The 22,093-nt window shown below is 40.3% G+C and overlaps 1 protein-coding gene across 1 annotated transcript in view; it reads left to right on the forward strand.

The window, feature by feature from the left end:
* The window catches only part of itga1 (integrin, alpha 1), a 67,966-nt gene that overhangs the window by 42,704 nt on the left and 3,169 nt on the right, over positions 1 to 22,093 (forward strand). Inside the window, exons 10-24 of the mRNA XM_012879782.3 lie at positions 533 to 606; positions 2,503 to 2,641; positions 3,468 to 3,613; positions 5,494 to 5,637; positions 5,725 to 5,982; positions 6,158 to 6,282; positions 12,616 to 12,785; positions 12,907 to 13,061; positions 15,373 to 15,483; positions 18,615 to 18,691; positions 18,958 to 19,087; positions 19,181 to 19,258; positions 19,355 to 19,431; positions 19,555 to 19,644; positions 20,694 to 20,793. Of these exons, the coding sequence (XP_012735236.2) occupies positions 533 to 606; positions 2,503 to 2,641; positions 3,468 to 3,613; positions 5,494 to 5,637; positions 5,725 to 5,982; positions 6,158 to 6,282; positions 12,616 to 12,785; positions 12,907 to 13,061; positions 15,373 to 15,483; positions 18,615 to 18,691; positions 18,958 to 19,087; positions 19,181 to 19,258; positions 19,355 to 19,431; positions 19,555 to 19,644; positions 20,694 to 20,793 (1,874 nt within the window). The remainder of the gene's footprint in view (positions 1 to 532; positions 607 to 2,502; positions 2,642 to 3,467; positions 3,614 to 5,493; positions 5,638 to 5,724; positions 5,983 to 6,157; positions 6,283 to 12,615; positions 12,786 to 12,906; positions 13,062 to 15,372; positions 15,484 to 18,614; positions 18,692 to 18,957; positions 19,088 to 19,180; positions 19,259 to 19,354; positions 19,432 to 19,554; positions 19,645 to 20,693; positions 20,794 to 22,093) is intronic.

Consider the following 22,093-nt stretch of genomic DNA (forward strand, 5'->3'; position numbering starts at 1 on the left):
CACGAGGAGTTATCAAAGCATTCATGTGCATACTCCCAATCATATGTCCAGGCAACTACAACAGGCTTAAACAGGCTGAAGCCAGCTGGATGGATGTAGACTTTGTGAATACCTTTCGACAGGAGTCTTTGTCAATTAGTTCCTTTATGGGAGCAAAGCGTTTCGAGACAGAGAGGATTTTTCTGACCTGAGATGATGGCTGGGTTTTCAAGGACAATCTTTTCAGAACGGAGGTGCAATACAGCAGAAACATGAAGTTCCTGCACCTGTACAGCTGCTGACCAGACATGGGTTACTATATCAACAGAGTCCCTTTAAAGGGGGCTGGCAGAATGAGTGGGACTGTGCCAGTCAGCAAGTTTTAGTCATGAAACCTCTTTTGTCCCGATAAGATACATTCAAGTTTGAAATTGAAGTATAAAATCCATTAAATTAGAATATTTTTTTGTAAGGCTGCAATATAACCACAATATAGTTTTATTTTGCGCCATTCACTATTATGTGTCGTTTAACCCGATATGTCCTTCCTCAGCTACATCTGGAAATTTTACCTCCTCCTTTGAGATGGAGATGTCCCAAGCTGGATTCAGTGCCCATGCTTCTAAAGTAAGTTCAATCTGAGTATCTGTGTGAAATATATATATATATATATATATAAGCAACATAACACAATACTGTCTCTGTAAATAGTCAGTAATTGTGTAACTATTATTTCTCTGAATCAGAAAGAGCCAAGGGGAGGAGTGAAAAAGCACTGATGTCTTTAGATCACAGTTTACGTGATAAAACAAGAGCATGTCTGGTCATGCTCTTATTTTATCTTCGATGGATCTTCACCCCTTCTGTGATTCACCTCACTCAGTAGACGACTGCATACATAGACCTGCTTTCCCCCTCTGAGCTCATTCTGCCTCAGACCAATGCTGTTTGGAGTATTAAAGAAACACAGACCATACACAGCACAAGAGATGCTTTGGGAAGCTGACTCAGATGATTTGTTGATTTTGCCCCCCCTCACACACTGCTACAATCCATCCAATAGGTATTTCCTGCATTGGTTTAGAACAAACAGGATCCTCTCTTACGTCTCGTCTTCCTGTTCCTGACTCGTGCTTATTACGTCCTCTGCTGCTGTGTACAGTGATTGTGCCTGAGGTGGCTTTTATCTTAACAAAGCCAGACAAAATGAGTTGTGAACATGTGACAACAAACCTCAACAGTCATGGTGTGACTCACTAAGGATCTTCGTAAATATAGTTTGATGTGACCAATCGTCCAAATAAGGACTTGTTTGACCCCACCTAATCTGATGACAAAGGTTTATTTTATTGTCCTGGAATGTTTTATTTTATTTTCTCTTCAGTGCCATGTTCTAACAGTTCTAACATAAAGAAAGTGTAAAGTGCCTTGAGATGACATGTGTTGTGAATAGGCGCTATAGAAATAAATCTGAATTGAAGACAAAAAAACAATCCCTGCTACTCATAGAAATCTTACCGGAAAAGTATGTCAAGAGATAACCTCGCCTTCTGCTGGTATTTGTGCATTCACAAACACACGAGAATCTTGTACCGCTCCGGCTTCAACTGTTTGTGTCCCAACCAAAAACGGTTCAGGCCAATCACGTTGCAGTATTGAGGCTAAAGGTGGGACATACTAGTGCAACGAAAGCAAGAGCGGTTGAGTCCACAGCTCCTTCTTTGAAGGAAGAACAGCAAGAAGTAGAAAACCAACCTTTGGTAGGCGGGCACTAGGTGTCGCTTTGCCCAATCAGCTTGGAGAGTTCTGCTGAATGTCCCTCCTTTCCCCAAACGGATTTAATGGGAGCAGTCCCAGATTGATAATATGCAAAATGGAGAGTGCTCCACATTATCAATCTGGTCGGTCAGATTGATCAAGAGATGGCCACTAAAAGACCTAAACAGGAAAATGCTCTGCAGAGGCCAAGTCAAAGTAAAGATCTCAATCCTACCCCTATTCCTTTATCCCTGGTGTGCACATTGATCTTCACTGAGCTGTTTGTTCACTAATGTTCTCAACCCTCAGTGGCTTTCACAGAACAGTCGTTTTTATATTGGCATGCCATTACACACAGGTGGACCCTGTTGTTGATCTCAATTGTATTTTGGGGTATCGGTTTTGGGGGTCTAACCCAAATACGCGCCATACTTTTCATATTTTTACTTGTATGAAAAATTGAAAAGCATGCATCATTTTCTTTTCACCTCACAACCATGAATCCATTTGTGTTGGATGATCACAGACAGACGTAAAAATGCATTGTAGTGTGTGGGTTCACTAGGAAATATGAAAAGGTTGAAGGGGTATGAATACATTTGTAAAGCACAGTGTACTTTTAATCTACATTTCTCTATTCTCTTTATTGTTACCCTGGTTTGATTTAGGTATGTAATTCTAAAGGCTTCAAAATCTGTTTAGAAGTCATTATGCATCATATAGCCTGTGCTGTTCTTCTGACATCGCCTGGGTTGTTTCCTATAGGATGGTTTGTTACTTGGAGCAGTTGGAGCATATGACTGGAATGGGACAGTGGTCGTGCAAACTGCCCATACTACAATTACACCTAAAAGAGATGAGTTTTCCAATCCAAAGATAAACTCAGGACTGGCAGCATACTTTGGTGAGTCAAACATCAGATCACATAGTATCAACCTATACTTCACATATGTAGAGATAATGAATCCAAAACCCTTATGGGTAGTAGAGTAATATTACAGAAACAGTAGGTAAGTTTGTATTTACTTTTAAGCTTTGGGAGATTATGTCTAAAATTTCTGCTTAGACGATAACAATGGACTCTAAAATACAATGTAGATTTTTTTTGTACATTTTGTTGTTGCTTTTCTAGGTAATTTTATTCCAATCTAAACCATTCTTTGAGCCCTATAGTGCCTTTGTTGATGAGAAACGAGAAACAACTTAAACTGACAAAATGAAGGAAAATATTTCAAGGTATTTAGTGAAATATTACAGCTGCAGAGCAAATATAGAGTTAAGAGGAGAAAGATATGTAATTTGATGCTGACAGCAGATGCTCCCCTGTGTTTTTTCAGATGAGATAAAGTACACAGACTCTTATTCTTTCTGCCCTTCTGGCCTTTTATGGCTTTTATATGAACCATAGTCTCTAAATATGAAATTATATAATCAACATGTCATTAGACGAAGCACCGCTTGGTCCGGTCTTTAAACTTAGCCGTTGGCACCATGCTCTTACCCAAAGGCTGGGCTGCAGCTTGCAGAGACGTTGTGTTCCTTTCTCAAGGAGGTGTCCTTGCTTGCCAGTTTCCACTGGTGTTTTACAGTTTCCTCTACGCATGGCGACATAAACAGTGGCTTGTAGAGGCATTTATAGAAAATAAAAAAAGGCAGACAGAGTGTGTTGATACTTGGATAAAATTGTATTTTTTGTGACTTCAACACTGTGTGTGAATTTGTTTTTGCAGGGTATGACGTTCAGTCTGCATCCACGCCTGGGGGAGTGCTATACATCACTGGGGCGCCACGATACAACCACACAGGCCGTGTAGTGATCTACCGCCTGAAGGAAGACAACAGGGTCGACATTTTGCAGACACTGGATGGGGAGCAGGTCAGCTCGTATCTGTTGTCCTCTGTAAATACAGCAGTTGGTGAACTATTTTTTTTTACCAGATCACCCCTAGCTAGGTTGAAACACAAGATATAGATGGTGGCACTATATTCATACATGCATATGAACCATGAGTGCAATTTGAGGTTATAGATGTCCATATACATCTCTGTGAGTTTCCCCTCGCAGTCTTTCAGCACAGGTCAAGGTATGTTGTCAGGGCTAGGAGCTTTGAGAGATTTCATCTTACTGAATGCCCTCTTTGGGGACAGCATCATATCTGTTTGTGCCGGGACTTTTATGTTTTGGCTGATCTTTTAAGATGTTAGTTTAATATCTCCACAAGATCTTGTGTCCATATCCCATTTATTTTGTGAAGCACACCAGTCTTTCCTGCAACAAAACCCCTACACAGCATGATGCTGCCATCACCTGTGGCATCTCTGCATTTGGGGCCAGTGGGGCCTGGCCCTACCAGATGTAGCTGTGGAGCTCTATCTTCGCAATAATCAGTGGGACAAGATTGTTTCTTTATAATATTGTAATATAGTAATATTCTAAAATTAGATTCCCTTGCCAATAAAATTCTGTTAGAAACATTTATGTCTACGTATCTAAGTCTGCCCGAAAACTGACAGCCGCCTTGATATTGGGGCCGTCCCGCCATGTTTGTTTAAATAATGAACATTTGAAATTGCAGTGCGCATGCCCAACACGCTCAGAGTAGACAGCCATGGGGCACAAATCCTCTGGCCCCAAGCTAGGATCGTCGAATCAAAATATTGGTATTACGTTTACGTTCTGCCAGATAGTGTGCGACCATCTAGTGCTGGTTGTCCTTGCTAGCTCACTGAAGGATCGATGTGAATCTTTTCTGTTCAATAAATGAACAATTTGAGTGCGCCTTTATTTATAATTTTATGTATAAAAATTAGATTAAATTTAGCTTATATAAAATGGCATTTCTTGTGTGTTGGTTTATGCTAATTTATCTGTTTAATTTAAAATTGATCAAAGTCAGGTTGCATGCGTCACAAAAAATGTGTTGTTGTTATTATGTGTTGAGTTTTTGTGCCCCACTTAATTTACCATATCAGAGACGCCACTGGCCTTCACCATACTTGGCACTTGGGATGGAGTACTTGTTTCTTTTATTATAATGATGGTCATTATGACCAAACACTTCAATTACAGTTTCATCAGACCAAAGGACATATCTCCAAAAATTAAGGTTGTTGTCCTTAAGTCTCAATTGAAACTCTTTTTATCTATATTTTGGAATAATGGCTTCTTTTATTGCTGAGTGGCCTTTCAACCAATGTCTGTACAGGACATGTTTAATTGTGGATAATGGAAGTTGTACAACTAGCCTAAATCACTATTTTTTTTACAAGGTCTACTGCTTTGGTTCTGGTGCTGAACTACAATTTTTGCGTCAAACATTTATCTCTGGGTCACCAGAACCTGTCTCATTCCTTAACGCCATGATGGCTAGATGTTTGCATGATGTTCACACTAGCATATAATTGTTTGAACAGATAAACTTTCAGGAATGTGCAATTTGCACTCAAGGATAATAGGACAAAATGAATCGTCCTTGTGTTTTGACCCTAAACTGTTTAAAGCAAAATAAAAGTCATCTATATAATCCTAACTGACCTAAATAAATGTTTTTCTTGATTTCACATCAGATAGTGAGGAAAAGATTTGTTCATGCTGTGTATGTAAATTACTGGTTTCAATTGTGTGTGTGTCACACTACATAATTAATTTGTCTTAATAAAGGTCAACTGTGTGTGAGTCTTTTCCAGTAACTCAGAACAATAATAAATAAACCCAAAAATTCTTCTAAGCAGATAATCTCCTGCTTCTTTCTTCAGATTGGCTCCTACTTTGGCAGCGTGCTGCAGACTGTTGATATCGACAGGGATTCCTACACTGACCTCCTTTTAGTTGGAGCTCCAATGTACATGGGTCCAGAAAGAGATGAGCAGGGTCAAGTCTACGTGTACAAACTTAATGAGGTATAAAACAACAAAAACATTGCCGCAGGTTAATCATTTTGCTACCGAACGTTCTAATGAGAATCATCTCGAAACCTTTATTTCCAGAGGGGCACAAAGTTTGTCCACAAGTTTAACTTAACGCCTGTCAACCAGTCCTGTTGTACGGCTCACTCAGACAGCTGTGCCATTAAAAACGAGCCCTGTGGTGCTCGGTTTGGTACAGCCATAGCTGCGGTGTCCGATCTTAACCTCGATGGGTTCAACGACGTGGTGATCGGCGCCCCTTTTGAGAATGACCACAGAGGAGGCGTCTACATCTACCATGGGAGCAACGATAGGTTGCTGAAGGAGAAATATGTACAGGTTAGACCCACACAAGCAAAATACAACAATATATATTTGTGGTTGATTTTTATTGTTTATTTATCTTAAGACAGAAAAAAAATCATAGTTTGTCAAAGAGGTCTAGCGATATCCGACAGCTGATTAGAATAATCCCGTCAATAAGCTGTGCTTTTGTCTCTACTTGTCTGCGCAGCACATCCCTGCAGGCGGAGATAAGGTGAAGTTCTTTGGCCAGTCCATACATGGAATCATGGATCTAAATGGAGACGGAATCACCGACGTTACCATAGGAGGTCTAGGAGGGGCTTCCCTGTTCTGGTGAGCGGATGCATCCTCATATTTAAACGTTTAGCCCTTGTGATATACATTCCACTTCAGTCATGACTAGCGGCAGCCGCCCTCGTTTCCCAAAGGCATCATCTTACACGTCTGCTGTACATTGTCTTATTCTGGGTTTTTATAGCTGTGCTTGTCCCATTGGGTGACCAGATGTCCCCGATTAATGGGGACAGTCTCAGTTTTGGATGACCTGTCCCCAGAAACGTCCCAGATTTCAGTGTATCATGATGGAGTAAAAAGGTTTAACGCAGCAAGAGGCATCCCTGGTTTTCATTAGAGATATCTGGTGACCTTATTCCTTAATGATCTCCATGTTTAACCCCCTGCTTCATACAGTATTTCACTGCTGAACACCAGTATGCTGAATCCACCCACATTATGACTAAGCTTCCCAGGCAGAAACTTAGTCCCACAGCGTCTCCTAGAAGGAGGCCAACAAAGCTGTGTGAAAACTTCATTTCCCATGTGGTTTAGGGCCTAAATAGCATTTTTCTGTGTGTTTTTGACATCTCAGTACTAGGGTGACTAGATCTCAAATGACTAAGTGTGCGAGAATAGGATGCTTGTGAGGGAGATTGCGGGACACATAACCAACACTATGATGAATCATACATTTTATTTTTAACAAAGATCGAACATTACAATAATCTCTGCTTTGCCTGTTATTGCTCAACAATTAATTATTACAACTTACGAGTTTATAAAAAGGCATTGTTTAACTTTTTTGAAGCATAATGAAACAGTTAAATTTTAGCCCTGTGACTGGCGACCTGTCCAGGATGTACCCCACTGCCCCACCTCTGGCATCCAAAAGCCTCACTGCTGGAGATAGTCACCACTCCCCCTGCGTTACGTCAAGCCGCATTTTCCCATCAGATACGCCTTGAAGTAACACCTGCATGGAAAAGCGGTTATAGAAAATCGATGGAGGACATGTGGAACTTTAAAAAAAATTAATAAAATTCTTCTAAGTTTATCAGGAAAAAAAAACTTAAGTAGCCTTTAAAGATGAACACTTTTTAATTAGATACATTTTATTAAACTTTTGCGTAAAACTAAATATTGTTGAAGTTAATCTTGGCTGCTGTAGCTTCTCTGTCTGGCAGATGTTTTTGGGTTTGAGTAAAAATTAGTCCATAGATCCACAGACAGGAGGCTTTTTCAGCTGTGTTTCTTATGCGACTCGCTTCTACAGAGTCGCTTTACATTGTGCTCCACTCCGTGTAAAAAGGAGTGAAGCACATTTTTGCAAACTTCATAAAAGGCTCTCTGAGAATCACCTTTCTCTGGCCTCACCCAGTTAGAAACTGTTATCTGCAGCTCTTTTTTTTTTACCTGGTTTCCTTAGTAATCTTTATGATTCAAAATCCTTGTCATTTTATTTTATGAGCATCCTGGTGTGCAGCTGCTCATGACATGGAGCATGAGCATGCTGCATTATTGATTGACAGTCGACACAGCTCTCAATGATGGTTATTGCAGCTCTGCATTCTTTGTTTCAGAAAAGCACTAGTGGGTTAATTTTTTAAAACTTTTTTTCCGAAACTGACACGGTCAATTGTGTCAGTTTGCGTGACAGCGGTGAGAAATGCGGGACAGTCCCGCACAAATCGGGACATCTGGTCACCCTGCTCAATACCTCTTGCTCCATTTTGTGTTGTTCTCTGGTAGGATGTTGTGGCTGGCCAAAATTATATGTTTGAATTATTGGCAAGGTGTACTGTGTCTTGGAAAAATATGTTTTAATAAGCAAAAATCAGACTAAGTATGCATTGCATTGTTATTAACCTGCAAATCTCTTGGCGAAGGCTTCCGTCACCTTTGCACATTACAAGATTAATTTTATTTTGCCAATTCTACTTGCAAAAATAGTTTGGATGGTGTATATACAATTTTAAGTCTTCCCAATTGGATTTAGGTCTGGACTTCGACTGGGATAAATAAGCCTCCATCAAAACCAATGTCATGTAGCTCCATCTGCATGTTCGTTCATATCATTGCCTTAGAAGAGCTTTCCCACCACTTGATGCTGCCACTTTCTCCATGGGCATGGTGTCTTCAGTGTGATGTTCAGTCTTGTATGTAGATCAATACATTTTCGCTTCTATGTGGCTGGAGCTGTCATGGTTTAGGTTTTTTGTTTGTTTTACTTTGGACATTTCTGGACTTTTCTTATTTAGCCTGTCACCTTCCAGCCATCAGCCACTATCCAATCAGCTTAGTCTCTCTTCAGCCACCACCCTATTCAAGATCATCTCCACCTGTTACCACTAATTAAGTCTACTCAGCTCACCTGTTCACCAGCCTACATATACCCTCATCAGCCAACTCATCGCTGCCAGAACATTCCTCTCTCTCTATTTCTCTCTTCGCTCCTTGTTTTTAGTCTCTACCGTATCCTGCGTGCCCTGCCAGCTGGACTCTCCAAGTTGCCTGTGTCTCCGTGCTGCAGTGCTACCTGTTCCTCCGTGAGTCCCAGCCGCTTGCTCTGCCCGTTTTCACCGCCTGTTCCGCTCTGTTTTGATCTGCATCCCTGCTGCTTATCCCCGACTGCCTGCACCTGCTGCCATTATTCACCTACTGAAGTCTGGTACTATTCATCTGTCTCGTCCGCCATTATCCATCCTTTTCAATAAACTTCTTAAACGTAACTCTGTGTTCGGCTGAATTTCGGGTTTGCCACCCTCATCTCTTGACAGTACGTTCTGGCTTGTAACGAACCTGTCGCCTGCACAGAGTTCATGTTTAGGATCCAGCCAAATGGACTTAGCCCCGATCACCCTGAGAAGCAGGGTGGAATCCACATTTAAGGAAATACGGGACAGTTTGGATACCATCGCTACATTTAGCACGCCTTGGGTGCGAGTGAGTGCAGCTGCTAAGATGCGAGACTTCTGGAAGGATCGGAGTTCAGACTTGGCGCTCCTCAGAATAACTGACCTCTTTGAGGAAATTGATTGGAACCATCAAGCAGCGATTTCTCAGCTCTTCAACAGGCCACCTCCACTCAGACCACCACTCACCTGCTTTTCTGCCTCGCCTGCTGTATCTGCCGCTACCGCTTACTCAACGGCAACGACAGTTTCCTCATTGCCGACTAACTCCTCCCAGCGCAAACGCCATCCTTGCCGGCGCAACAACACCTCCGTTGTCCCTGACAAGGCTCAGCCTGACGTCACCACAGCTCCCCCAATGAATCGGACCGACACAGTCACTCTGGTGAGTCGGCCTGGCATCATCAGGCTAGACGCCCCTCAGTTCCCCATCGTTTCTGTCATCATCTCCATGATTCTTAGCTTGCCCCACATGTGAGATCTTCCGGATCGGTCCTGAAGACCACTCCTCCTCCAGCCAGAGCCCCTCATATCGAGGAGTCACTTCTGTTCTCGGGTTCTGTTCCTGCCACCAAGGGTCCGGCTGACGGCTGCGCTCAAGTTTTCGTGGGTCTGGTGTTCGCCTCTGCTCCAGGCTGCGAGGAGAGGGTCCAGGTGGATGTGGATCCGCCTCCAGTCCTTGTTCCAGAGTCCTTAGAAGTGGGGGCCCAAGTGGCTCATTCCCCAATATTGCTCCCTGATATGGTTGATGTCAACACTCTGGCTGGTCTGCCAGCCGTCGCTGAGGTCCACGAGGAACTCATCCACCGACCTCAGCACTCAGGGCCTCGCCTTCTGCCAAAAGCCGTACACCGTCATTGACACCCTCTGTCGAGGGTCCTGCACCGTCGCCGGGTGCCAGGGGTCCTGTCCCACTTAGAGGGTCGCCTGACTTTTCTTATTTACAAAGTCACCTTCCAGCCATCAGCCACTATCCAATCAGCTCAGTCTCCCTCCACCCACCACCATATTCTAGATCATCTCTACCTGTTACCACTAATTAAGTCTACTGAGCTCACCTGTTCACCAGCCTACATATACCCTCCTCCGCCAACCCATCGCTGCCAGAATGTTGCTCTCTCTCTCTATCTCTCTCTTCACTCCTTGTTGTCAGCCTTTACCGAATCCTGCGTGCCCTGCCAGCTGAACTCTCTAAGTTGCCTGTGTAGTGCAGTGCTACCTGTTCCTCCATGAGTCCCAGTCGCTTGCTCTGCCCGTTCTCACCGCCTGTTCCGCTGTTTTGATCTGCATCCTTCGGCCTCCTGCTCATCCTCTACTGCCTGTTCCTGCTGCCGTTATTCACCTACTCAAGTCCGGTACTAGTCATCTGTCTCATCTGCCATTATTCGTCCTTTTCAATAAACTTCTTAAATGTAACTCTGTGTCCGGCTGAATTTCGGATTCGCCAGCCTCATCTCCTGACAGGAGCATCTTCTTTCCTCTCATTTCCTGTGCTTGGAATTGGACTGGCTCTCCCTCTCTTCCTTAAAAGCCAGATATTGGGAGTGCACAACTAAACTTAACATAACACTCATAATTAGTCAAGAAAATTTGCACACAAGTAGAGTTTTGTTACTTATTAGATAGGCCTATACTTATGGTTGCACAAGTAACAAGTTGTTACACTGCATTTCCATTTTGAGGTATCAGAGTAAAGAAGCCTAAAAAATGCATACTGCCCTATTGTTTTAAGTAAGTAAATTTTGTTTATCTAGCACCATCCACACATAAAAATCACAAAGTACTTTACAGAGTGTAATAAATACCAAATAGAAATATCACAAGAACAACTTACAAGGATAACATCAAAAATACGTGCATTTAAGTAAATGCTTGTCTAAATAAAAGTGTATTCAGCTGCTTTTTAAAAGATTCAACAGAGTTGGCCACACGGAGAGACAGGGACAGGGTGTTCCACAGTCTGGGGGCTAAAGCTTGGGAGGACAGGTCCCCTCAAGTTTTAAACTGTGTCTTAAGGACCTTCACAAGGTTTTGGCCTGAGGACCGGAGAGTGTGGACAGAAAAGTAACGTATTTAAAGGTCTGAGATTTATTTGGGGGGCCTGTCCATTAGAAGCTCTAAAAGTCAAAACTAAAATTTTGAAATCAATTCTAAATTCAATTAAACCATTGTTAAAACCATGTATTAGCAGTATGTACTGTCCACTTCACAATTGTTCACTACTTTGTGTTGGTCTGTCACATAAAATCCCAATAAAATACTTTGAAGTTAGTTCTTCTAAGAAGGTTTTAGGGGTCTGTTGTAGAAGATTTCAGTCAACTGCAGCAGAAAACTGGAACTAGAAGTGCAACCAAATGAGGTACTGGTTTTGGGGACACAAAGAGTGATAAGACTACTTAGAACCAATACTGCATCATGTAGATGTAACTGAGGTTAACCAATGAGGGTTTGATAAATGAACAAATAGCAGCGGGTTTGCTTACGAGAATGGAGAGAAGGACAACTCATCAAGGAGTAAAGCTGGTCATGGTTTGTGTAAAATGAGGCTACAATAACGAAGCAGATAGCAGCGTGGTAAATGACATCCAGTGTTTAGAGGAAGGTTTTGGGGCTGACCTGTAGATTACGTCACTGTAATCCAGGATTTGGAGCTGTGACATTTTGAGCAGTAGATGTTTTGCAGGATGTGTTAAGGGGGATTTGTTATAATAGAGAAAACCAATACGGAATAGGACCTTTGTGAGCAGTACATTTCTGAGTTTCAAATGAAGGTTCAGTCAAGGCAGATGCCCAGATATTTGTATGTCTCAACATCAATCACTGAGCCATCTAAAGAGAATTCTTTTAGGTAGGATATTTGGTAGTGGAATGTGTCTGTTTAAAAATTGTACATTTAGTTTTATTTGTGTTTAAAACAAAGTGAAGGCTGGACATGGCACATTGAATGCTGTGAAGACTAATTTGCTATATAATGCGGTAGTCAGCCAGGCATTGGTGGTATAACGGATAATGGTGTCATCAGCATATACATGTGCATGGGAACCATCTGTGGCAAGAGGAATGTCACAACATAAATATTTAACAGTGTGGGACCCAGTGTGATTCCTTGGGGGCAGCCTTTGGTTAGGCAAGGGGGATAAGAGAGAGGACCCTCTATCCTCACCGGTCCAGATACATCTTCAAGAGTCTTACATCTTTCAGTCTACAAAGCAGCATTTTGTGGTGCACAGAGTCCAAAGCCTTTGCCAGATCAATAAATATAGCATCACGATGCTCTTTGTCAGCAGTGACACAAATCACATTCAGTGCTTTGGATGTAGTGGCGATGAAGTCCAGATCTAAGCCAGGCTGAACTGGGTTAAGAATATTATAAGTATCCAATTGGTATATGAGCTCATTCTAATTTTAATTAAAAAGTGTCTAGTTTGAATCTGTCAAAAGTATCAATAGTTTTGTTTCTCTTTGTTTATTTCAAAAGGTCGAGAGATGTTGCAGAGCTGCGTGCCAGCATGAAATTCGACCCTAATAAAATCAACCTGCAGCAGGCCCAGTGTGAACACAGGGGGCGTAAATCTGCTTGTGTGAACATCAGTGTGTGTTTTCACTATCATGTTAAGTCTGACAAGAAAGATGTCGATTTAAATGCAGGTGAGTTATGAAGCTTCATAGCGCATATGCTTTCGCTTCTGTGGGCTCAGTAAACTCCACAAGATTTTTTTGTGTTCCTTCTGATTGTTGATTTTGTTTTTGTTGTTTGTTTGTCCCTTAGAAATCCGCTATAGTATAACTCTGGATGGTCTGCGTGCCAAAGCCAGGGCTTCGTTCACCAACACGGACTCAGATAAAAGTGATCGTAAGACGACGAAGACATTCCACATCAAAGACCAAGAAGAAAAATGCATGAAGGAAACATTCATCATGTCGGCAAGTACTCTGACTTTTTTTTTTTTTTTTTTTTTTTACAATGTCCAGTTATGTGTTGGTACTTTTTTGAACAAAAGCAAGCCACAGACTTTGTTTTTATTCACCGTTAAAACTAATCAGCTATACTTGATCACTAGATTTGCCGACAGTTAATTTTGCAACTTTAATTTCAGGGTTTTGCTGCAGGTAAATGGTGAGCAGATGTTAGTTGTAGAGGAGACAGGATAAACCTGTGAAAGGTCCCTCGGAGAGCAGAAAGAGCTCAATTCTAACATGAAACTGACCTGTAATGATCAAAGGATGCCGAGTTTAGCTCAATGCTCCACAGAGTGATAAATCATCAGATCTGAACACTCATGGAGGCATGTCGAAGGAATGTGAATGAGCAAAATAAGTTAAAAAGGAGGCGCATAATCTGTTTTATTGGTACAACAAAGGGACATTCCCAATTAAAGGTCTTTTTTTGCAATGACTACATCTCTTGTTGCTCATTACAGCAGATGCCTTTTAAAGTCAGCACTTTAGCAACTGTAAATCTCCCCTATTTCCAGTGTTCCTTTAGTACCAGCTCTGTATTGCAACAAAAGAAGTCACTGATTAGCTGTCCTTAAGTAACAGAAAGAGGAACTAATCAGTGGAAACAGCTGCTGCTGCTTTTTTGTTTGGATCACGAATGTTTTCACTGTGCCAGTCTGTGCCGAAATTCCCCGCATATTTCAAGCCAGCACTCTGAAAATTTGTTCCGGATATAAACGCTGCCGCTGTTCTTCCACTAGCGGCTGCTCCTGCAGAGGGCAATCGCAGATTATGACTTTGTGGTAAAAAAAAAGACAACATACCATGAAGCAAGCGGAATCCGTCTCAGGACAAATGCCTAAACAGCAAACAACAGTAAATGAATGCCACATCATTTACTGAAGTTACAAAAGTTTACAGAATGTGTCATTTGTATCTCCGCACAGACAGATCCCAGTTAGCCAAAAGCCTCAATCCTAGAATGACTTAATGTGCCGACATGACCGCTGTTGTCTCGTCAGAATCCAAAATGTTGTCTGAGAGCAACCATATGGAAATGATTGCTGATCAAGCACTATCGCAGCAAAAGAATTTTAGTCTAAGTTTATCCTAAAACATTGCATTTTTGAAATGCAATGTTTGAAATGCAATGGATCCTCTAAAGTAGTATGGGGCCTTAAACACTTTTCCACATTTTTAAGTATTTTGATGTACTTTGTAGTGTATTCTATGAGGGCTTTGATGTGATAGACCAATAACAATGTAGTGCATGTTAATACAGTACAATACAGCTATGATTGTGGTAAAGTGACAAAAGTTAAAATGGTCTGAAGACTTTTGCGAGGTGGGAACCTCAGACCAACCTCACTTATTCTGGGACTGAGAAAGTACCGTTTCTCATTTGGAGTTTTTATTTTACAAATGGCAAAAAATCTGCACCTTTTATGATTTATTTTATACAGCTTGATAGACTTTCCTTCGTTTAATATTATGTTGTCACCAGTTAATGGAAAACCTGCATGAACAAGAATTCAAGATTCATTTTTATAACTAAAAGGTCAATATGATGTCATAGCTTTTTTTTTTTGTTTCTCATTAACTGCCTACCACATTGGTAACCATATGTTCTCCTCAAGCTTAACAAGTAAATACATCATCTCAACATCTGCTGTATGGACTGGCACATAAATCAGACATTCATAGTTCCCTGAGGATAAATCCGGATTGTCTGACCTTTGCTCTGTGATCGGTTCGGTGTTTTTGTTTAGAATAAAGGATTGGGTTGGTTTACCCGTGCAGTTTTCTGTGTAAACTCAGTTGAAACAGTTTGCTAACATAGACCTGGGGTTATGCTTGCTCTCAAAACACTATTAAATCTATGTGCCGTAGGTCTCACAAGTGACTGGAAGGTTTCTTTAGAGCTGTAGATCCACCCAGTGACACGGTAGCATCAGTTCTCAACATTTCACACTTGTATGATCAATACAGTTCCAGATTTGACAAGTAGAAATTGAATTATAAGTGCTGAGAGGCTGACTGGTTGTAAATTGCATATTAAACATTCCCCATAGTGTCAATATATCAGCATCAGGTTTATGCAGAATTGTGGGCTACCATCTGAAAAAATGGCATATGTTCAGTAAGATTCAGTAAAGATGCTGCAGCATGAGAAATCTTCCAATTGTCTACAGAGTTTTGATTATACAAGGCGAGGAAGGTAGCTCTGTGTTTTTGTTTTCTTACTTTCTCCTCCTGTTCTCATTGTTTTCTTCCCGGCCCATCTTCTCTTGTTCAGGCCCGACTGGACTTCAGAGACCCGCTCTTGGTGTCTTTGGACTTTGGACTTGTTAACGAGGACCAAGGCCCCGTCCTGGATGAAAGCCTACCCAAATCTATCAATAAGACAGTAAGAACACTCTGTGTCATTCAGCTGTCTGTTTCACTTATCCAGACACTACAAAGCACTAGGCTGAAGATTTTGAAGGGACTTGCAATGCACGTTATTTTCACAAGTAACCAAATTATCTGTGGTGATAAATAACTAGATGTAAGGAAACCTGTTCAATCAAGGCAGAATTGTGTATAGCACATCTTATTAGTATTTGGCCCCTTACAGAGTTTGTCTCTTTTTGCTTTTTTGCCCCACTTAAATGTTTTAGTTCAAACTACTTTTAATATCTGTCAAATATTAAAAATGGTATATACAAACACACACACGCATATATATATATATATATATATATATATATATATATATATATATATATATAGCTATATATATATATATATATATATATATATATATATATATATATATATAGATAGATAGATAGCTCTGGTTTTTCTAAAAGTAACCTGTGGTCTATTAAATCAAAGTCTATTAGGACTGCTCCACAAGTCCTTTGATTATCCAGCTCTTTGTACCATTTGTCACTCATTTGTGTCGATGCGGTACAAGTGGAGTATCCTTTTCTGTAAGCATGTTAAAGACTTGATTATATATATATATTTGAAAATAAGACAGTATCTGATCAAACATTACTTTTTCACAAATCTTGCTTAAAGCAGGTGGCAGGCTTATTGACCAACTATTATTGCTGCGTGAATGTTTCATGCATTTCTCATGGGAACTTATATTATGAGAGCAGGTATATAGTCTAATAAGATTTAACTTGAAAATACTTATCTTATTAATTAAACAAAAAGTTTGTGCTCTGAGAAACATAATGGATTCAGAATGGCTTGATTTTCCCTTCCTCTTTTCCCCGGGGTTGATTTTGTTTTTTTAAAAGGTGAACCTCTAAGATTGGTGGTGTCTTTGCCGCAAACGTCCACAAAATATACTAGACAATGACTTGTAGGAAAATATTAAAGAAAGAGATGGGTCTTTTTTAATGGTTTTTCCTTTCTGTGAGCGTCCTGTCTGTTCTATTCAATAACAATAACAGGAAAAGTCCTAAAAGTGTCCCCTTTGCTTGACTTAGTGTAGCACTGTGAATTGCTGCTTTCAGCCCACCCAACAATGATGGAGGTCAGGCCCTTAACTTTCACACAGGAGGGTCTGCACGGTAATTTTTTTGCCAAACAAAAGGCAGACTCTAGTGGTGGACAAATAAAGTGGACGACTTCTGTAAGACTTCTCGCCTTTATCTGGAAACATCGCTTAGCGCAGTAGCTATCTGCACGCCTTCTTGTTAGGGCAAATATGCATGTGGGAGTGTGGGAAGACTGCACTGGCCATTAAAACACACAGAGGCAGACTTGTGAGAAACAGTGAAGGATGGTAGTCAGCTGTTGCAGATATTAATGCATTGGTACACTGTAAAAAAAAAATCTGTTGTTTTTACTGAAAAACTTTGGCAGCCCTTGTTTTTCAGTAAATAAAATACAGTGAAAATGTAAACCAGTTTACCAATCCACTTGTATATTTTACTGTGAAAATGTAAACCAGTTTACAGAACCACTTGTATATTTTATCTTATAAAACTGTGCACTGCTTGTTATGTGGCCCTTTTTTTATTGAAAGCAAGCTGAGAGGAAGGGGGGAGACATTTAGCAAAGGACCGCAGGCCGGAATTGAACCTGGGTCAGCCAAGCTGAGGACTGAGGGCTCCTTTCATGGGCTGCGCGTGTTAGTCTGCGCCAGCAGCGCACCCTGATTGTTACTTTTAAATACATAAATTACTTTATTTTTAGTTCAACAGAAGAATGGAATGCCTTGCCACTAAAACTGATCAACATAGGACAAATGTCTATATTCAAAAGACAACCGTGGAGATATATTGCTGTCTACTATTTGTATAGTAATTAAACTATTTGTGAATGAAATGCAGGTTGTGGACATATATGTGTAGACAGAACATTGTTAATATTTTTGTATATGTATGTTTTTCATGTGGACCCCAGGATAATTAGCTGGTTGTAATGCCGAGCTCATGGGGATTCGAATAACAGAATAAATAGCAACACACAACTATAAGCTAATTTGCTCTCACCAATATACATAAAAAGTGTTAAACTCCCTAGTGTTGAATTATATATTTCATTTACCACATCTTTAAAACAGCAGCAAGAAAAGGATCCCCCTTTTAGCCATTTGGTTTTTGAGTCCAGTTTCATTCTGTATCCGCCACTGGATGTAGGTCTGGACTTTGACTAGGCCATTTTCAACAAATGAATGCAGCTCGTGCCAAAAAGACACTTTTCTGTAGCTCTGGTGGTGTGTTTTTGGGTGGGTCCCTAGCTAGACTGTGAACTTGATTTCTGTTCCCAGGTCTTTTGAAACCTCTAAGAGATTTTCTATCCATCTTACCATCACTCTGACCAGCTTCCCTGTACCTGCTGGGGCAGAAAATCAACCCCCGCATCATGACGCTACCCCCTCCTTGCTGTACAGTGCTTTCTTTGTGCTACACATGGAGCTATAGGCTGCAGGCTAAAAATGTTAATTTCGATCACTAACCAGAGCACATTCCTCGACATTTAACTGTGCCCCCCCACTCCCACATGCCTTGTAGCAAACAGCAACTCCTTGTAAGGGGGGCTTTTGAACAAATACTTTCTTCTTGCAACTCTTCCATGATGACCAGCTCTTCTGATGAATTCGAAGAACAGCTGGATTTGTGCTGAGAATAACTTACACACATGTGGAATCTTTGCAATTAATTTAGGACTTTTGAAGGCAGTTTGTTTTACATTATTTTATTAAAATGTATCAGAGTAAAGGGGTTTGGTATGCAAATCTTTGTCACCGATCATATTTATCTTTGTAAAAGTCTTGACAAGCACTCACTCTCTTGTGTTAGTCTGTCACATGAAAAAAACAAAAGATATATAAGACTGATATGACAAAAGGTGAAAAATGTTTCAAGGTTATGCAAACTTTTGCAAGGCACTGTATGTTGCTTTAGGCCTAAATTGGTTCCTTTGTTTAAGACATGCATTATGAATTAATTTAAGCAAATGAATCTTTTAAATAACGATAAACCTTTTAAGGTTCACCTATTTTTGTCCCTCTGGATTGTTTCTATCTTGAAGATTCCTTTGGTGGACTGCGGAGATCATAAAAAGTGCATCACTGACCTGTCCCTCAAAGCAGAGCCAAGTGAGAAAAGGTATTGCTCTCTAGGACTGAAATGTTTTCAGGTTTTTCAAGTTTCCTGACATCCTCATACATTGTAGACCGTAAAAAGGGAACAACTTTTTTCAAATACATTTAATTCAAAGTAATTGGAAGGGAAAAAGTATGAGAGACATCAACTGCAAAGTCGGAAACTGTCTAGTTTTATTTAGAAGACAAGTAACCCAGAGCATGACTGCCCCCCTGTGGGGAAACATCAACACTCCAGTCAGTCATGCTGACACTGTTGTTCTTCTTCAGCATGCTGATCAAAGTCAACACAAAAGATAAGCTCGAAGTGAGCATTGACATCAAGAACAGAAAAGACAGCGCCTACAACACCAAGGTTATTCTCAGCTTCTCACCGAACATCAACTATGTTAAAGTCGAGGTAAGGGTTCTGCTTCCCTGACCGTTTCACCCTTTTTGACTTGATCAGTCGCTATAAATGACACATAACGATGTGACAATTTTGGATTATCAGCCAGAGAAAGAGTGCACACCGAATCACACAAGGGTGGAGTGCGCTGTTGGATATCCCTTCCTGGGAAGCAATGCTGAGGTAAGATTCGGTAGCGTTAGACACCTACTGTTCTCTGCACTCCTTGTTCACTTCACTGCTGCTTATTGAAGTCGACGTGTACTCCCACATCTACAGGATCATTTTAAAGTGAAATTTGAGACGGACTCATCTCACATTCAGGAAAACATTTACATCAACGTGACAGCTGTGAGGTGAGTCAGTGTCATTTTTTTTTTTTTTTTTTTTGTGCTGCACATGGCTGATTGCAACGTGGATGGTTTTGTCAAAGTGACTTTTTGAGTCAAAAGAATGATAAAAGTGTATATTTCTTACAGTGACAGTGAAGAGCATCATAGCACCCTTAGTGACAACAACGTGCAAATCTCCATCCCTGTGAAATATCAACCTGGAGTCATACTCAATGTGTAAGTAGCTGCGGAAGTCTAGGCAAATCCTATGTGCAGATGGAAGCATGAGTGGAAATGATCCTGATATCAGGGAAGAATCCTGTTTCCGATCTAGATCAGGAAGGGATGTGGATGTTTGTCTTTTATTAATACATAGTGGCAGATTACGGAAGACTATTGCACAGTCCACCCCTTCAACTGACTTAGACAAAAGGCAGTGAATTATTTAATTATCAGTTTAGTAATTTGTTAAATATCGACATAATAAAGTCAATACATTTGAAAAATAACGTGTGTCTTGTACTAAAATACATTGATTGCTACCTCCCTAGGCCATTTTTCCCAGCTACCACTTTCCTAGTGTGTTAGTACAGTAAAAACGACAAATGTTCACAGAAAAGGAGCATTCAAAACCAGGGAAGGATAAAAATGAAATAATTAAACAAATTCATTTAGCATGTTTTTATTAAAATAGATCCTAATATGTGCAGTGTAATTTCTTGCATTGGGCACGCCTTCAGTTAACATCCCCATTTCTAATTAATATTTAGTTGTTTTTTTTTTTTCTCCAAGCTCCTGGATTTTAAGTGTCTTCATCCTTAACCTGTGATGTAATATGCCAAGGGCCTGAAACACAGGAATATGGGTGTATATTGACATTAAACTGACATCAGTGTCATTTCATAGGCTTTTTGTTATTTGATTGTGTCAGTCCGTATTTAACTTGTGATATTGTCAGTGGTTCTTGGTGTATTAAGTTAAAAGATTTTCTCAACAATATGATTTCAGTATTAAAGCAGGTTTCATCTCTCAGCTGTTTCAACAAACAGCAGATATTAAAGTCAGAGATTAGTTAATGAGTATAAGACTTATTACTTTTCTTAGAAATGTTAAACTTAAAATCTAAAATGAGAGAATATTGTGTAAATGTTCAACACCCAGGCAGACAAAAGACCTGACCTTACTCTGGTTTATGTAGTTTGCTACCCCCTTGTGGCCAAGCTATCCCATAGCTGGTTTAATTTCTTGGAACACATTGTAATAATTTCAAAATGTGCTTCTTTCAGGTACCCTACAGATACACACGTAACAATTGAAGATGATGAAGAGTACTCCTTGAAAGACAACGACTGGATGTCGTTCGAGGAGGTCAACATCAGCTACACGGTAACACCTGCAAACTACAAACCCCCCTTTATTTAATACACATATCAATACAATTCAATTCAGTTTTATTTATATAGCGCCAATTCATGAAACATATCATCTCAAGGCACTTTCCAAAGTAAAATTCAATCAGATTATACAATTGGGTCAGATTATACAGATTGGTTAAAAAAAAAGTCCTATTTTAGGAAACCCAGTAGGTTGCATCAAAGTTTGGACAAGCAGCATTCACTCCTCATGAAAGAGCGTAGAGCCACAGGGAGAGTCGTCTGCATTGTCCATGGCTTTGCAGCAATCCCTCATACTGAGCAAGCATGAAGCGACAGTGGAAAGAAAAACTCCCCTTTAACGGGAAGGAAAAACCTCCAGCGGAACCAGGCTCTGTGTGAACGGTCATCTGCCTCGACCGACTGGGGGTTAGAGAAGACAGAGCAGAGACACAATAAGAGAGACAAACAAGCACAGAAGCACACATTGATCCAGGAAACATTTCTACGTTATATGGCAATAGCAGATGATCTGTCTTTTTTTTTTTTTTTTTTTTTTTTTATTGCAAAAAAGAACATACAAGAACTATATAGAACAATAGTAATTACAAACAGATACAATATCAAAGGGCTTTACAGAACAGAGCAATTATTTTACAATGTCAAAATCAAATCTGTGCTCGAGGGTTGCAATTCTTTAAGGGCAGTTATGATTTGAATGGCTTTAGCATTTGAACTGAATTTTAAGGATTCTATATAGATATTAATAGAAGATAATAAAATCTGGAAATTAGGTTTTTGTTGTAAATATTTGGAGGTGTGTATATGATATTTACCATAAATAATAAAAAAATTAACAACATATAAGGATTCTGTTTTGACAAGTTAACATTTTTCCATCCCAAATAAAACATCCTTATCTGTTAAAGTAATATTGAGATTTCTGGTATGATCTGTCTTCCCTGGATGATGTCACAGCTAACAGAACGCCAGACCAGGTGTACCTACTATGAAAAAAAAGAGAGAGAAAGTTAAAAGCTGAAATGACGACAACCAATGCAAATTGGAGAACAGTAGGAGAACTCAGCAGAGTGAGAGAAATAGGCCCTGATGTCCTCCAGTAGCCTAAGCCTATAGCAGCATAACTATAGAGGTAGCTCAGGATAAACTAAGCCACTCTAACTATAAGCTTTCTCAAAAAGGAAAGTTTTAAGATTAGTCTTAAAAGTAGACAGGGTGTCTGCCTCACGGACCAAAACTGGGAGTTGGTTCCACAGGAGAGGAGCCTGATAGCTAAAGGATCTGCCTCCCAT

This window comes from Fundulus heteroclitus, chromosome 8 (assembly GCF_011125445.2).
Source record: "Fundulus heteroclitus isolate FHET01 chromosome 8, MU-UCD_Fhet_4.1, whole genome shotgun sequence".
Classification (NCBI taxonomy): Eukaryota; Metazoa; Chordata; class Actinopteri; order Cyprinodontiformes; family Fundulidae; genus Fundulus; species Fundulus heteroclitus.